Source organism: Miscanthus floridulus, chromosome 1 (assembly GCF_019320115.1).
Source record: "Miscanthus floridulus cultivar M001 chromosome 1, ASM1932011v1, whole genome shotgun sequence".
NCBI classification, from domain to species: Eukaryota; Viridiplantae; Streptophyta; class Magnoliopsida; order Poales; family Poaceae; genus Miscanthus; species Miscanthus floridulus.
In genome coordinates, this window is record NC_089580.1 from 16,220,072 (window position 1) to 16,222,551 (window position 2,480).

Below are 2,480 nucleotides of genomic sequence, written 5' to 3' on the forward strand. Positions count from 1 at the left end.
TGGTTGAATTGCATACATTATTAACTATCATTATATTATTTTTAGCTTGAAAAGATCAAGTTATTTGTGTACATATGTATTCAGATGCTTGCAAAATCTTGCTAAGTCCAATATGCTAGCATTTTTCACTGGAGATTTTGTTTTAGAATATGTTCTTAATATCTTCCAAATACAAAATATTTATAAGTATTCTGAATACAAATCGATCTATACATATAATTTGCACATTTTCTAAATATAAACAATACAATAGTTATTATCATTTGTAGAACTGTAACTTTTAAGGTTCAACCAATCTTTATTCTAAACAAGTTACTGTGACTAGAGGGAGTATTTAGCAGTGCAAGGGAGGCTAGTCAGATCGGTAAACGGGGCAAAGTCTTACTAACTCGCAGTCGTTTATGGAGATTTTCTTTCCTCCAAAGAACACGGCAGAGTTGGCTTCTAGGTCAACGCAGTGCAAGGCTTTTATTATGTTGATAGAAAAACAAATAAAATGAGATAACTGAGTACAATAACGATGAAACTTCCACCACTTCCGAGGCTGCCGGGCATCTTATAGGGTGAGCATCAAATTTACAGAGTCGCTAAGTCCTAATCAGGATCCAGGAACACATCAATTGTGGTGTGCCCCTTCAGCAAGCTTCAAGCAGATCCGACTCTGGCTCCGTTTGTTTTTCTTAAAAATAGCTTGTTCGTCTTTTTTTTTCAGCCGGAATAGTGTTTTTCTCTTCCAACAATTCAGCCGGAAAAGTATTTTTCAGCCGGTTTCAGCCAAGTTTCAGACCAGCGATCTACGTCATCAGCTGAAGACCCTCCAGGGCCCTGCCGCCGCGCCGCCGCTCCCACAGGCTCGGCGCGTTGTCGTCAGTCGCCGGCCGCCTCACCACCGGCAACGGCGGATCAAACACGCCCACTGCCGCCACGGCCACAACGCGATGGACACCACGAGTGCTCCCTGGCGCGGATGCCGTGCCAGCACGCGGTACGTCCCTGACCTTGGCGCACGCGCGCGACGTCCTCGCGTTCCGCCTCATCCCGAACAACCCGAGCACGAGATTCGCCACCTTGCCGCCAGCGCCGGCGCCGCGGTACCGCGAGTCCCTCGGCGGCAGCGCCGGTCCGCGCGCGCTCGAGCACCCCCTGCTCCTCCTCCTCCCCTTCACCTGCCCCATGCAGGTGATCCTCGGCGACGCCGGCAGGCCGCCGTCGCGCACGGACTCATCCTTCTTCTTCTTCTTCTCGTCCTGCGCCCTTTGCCAGCCCGCCGGCGACAGGAGCAGCGGCGAGTAGGCGGCCGGCAAGGCTTTCTTACCGCCCTCCCTCGGCGCCGGGGGCGGCGTAACGTTGGCGAGAAACCACGTCGGCGTCAGCGCCTTGACGTGGTGCTGATGCTGAACCACCGCCGCCATGGTCGGTGATCGATCGACGCCGGGGCCGTGCGCGCTCGATCTCCCTGTGCTCTGATCTGTGCTGCTGAGCTCTACACGTCTCCGGTCCGTGCCCGAGGCGGTTCTTATACACGCAGAGAGCGGGGGCGGGGGTGGTCCATGACTCCGATTCGGTCCAATGGCTCGCGTGCAGCACTATTTTGATTACAAAACGAATAATAAGGAGAACATAAATGTTAGTACGAGTGGCGAAAATGCGATTACTAGCTTCGTTATTCTTTTTCCAGGTCAAGTCCTCGTAATCGTAGCGAGGCAGCGATCACGACTTGAACCAACGGGGACAACAGCGGCGAGCGTGACTGGGCCGGTGCGAGAGTGCGATTCCTGGTCGCTCTTTCTTCGCTAACTTACGTGGAACGGTTAGCGGGTCGCTTTGGCGCGGCGCGGGCGTTAACTATGCGAGGGCCGTGGACTTCTGCGCACGCGACGTCACTTCTGCAGACTTCTGCTGCCGGGAGGTTTCTTCGAGTTTGCTAGCTGCCCTCCCTGGTCTCGCTCTTGGTTCAGAGCCGGTTGGCGTTATGTGTTGCGGAGAAACCCATGGTTATGGATGAGTGGACACTGTCTAAGACTGACTCTTGGTGTTTATTACTTGTGCGATAACAAATTTAACAACCTCATCCTCGTGCCAAAACTGATTAATATAACACCACTGCACGTCGTTGTGTAATAATAATATGCTGAGTTAGGCACGTATTGTTTATGTTATAGTTTGTTGACTAGATACGGTGTATGAATGAACTGTGAAACATGGCTGACAGTATTCATCCAGAAAACCGTTAGTGTTGCACATAATCGGAAAGAACAAGGATCGGATCATCGGAGGTGCTTGTGAGAGACTGGATAAGGTAGTGCATCGTAAGCTCGTCCTATAAATTTTGGTGAAATGATTTTATCATTAGAATATTAATTATTGTTTCATGACAGATGAGGTAGCTGTGGATTAACCCATCAATTCCAAGAAACCAAGAAGAATTGAAGAATTGGAACACATATACCGCCGTATTCCTCAAACCCAGTGTGTTCAAA

The 2,480-nt window shown here is 50.0% G+C and overlaps 1 protein-coding gene across 1 annotated transcript; it reads right to left on the minus strand.

Annotated features, from left to right (window-relative positions):
- Nucleotides 1–456: 456 nt before the first annotated feature.
- Nucleotides 457–1,494, minus strand: LOC136474234 (uncharacterized). The gene has a single exon (XM_066471832.1). The coding sequence runs from the start codon at nucleotides 1,410–1,412 to the stop codon at nucleotides 795–797; it is 618 nt and encodes a 205-aa protein (XP_066327929.1). The 5' UTR covers nucleotides 1,413–1,494; the 3' UTR covers nucleotides 457–794.
- Nucleotides 1,495–2,480: the final 986 nt, after the last annotated feature.

Excerpts from the sequence above, each read along its gene's own strand:
- LOC136474234 (XM_066471832.1), bottom strand. The coding sequence starts at position 1,412 with ATGGCGGCGGTGGTTCAGCATCAGCACCACGTCAAGGCGCTGACGCCG.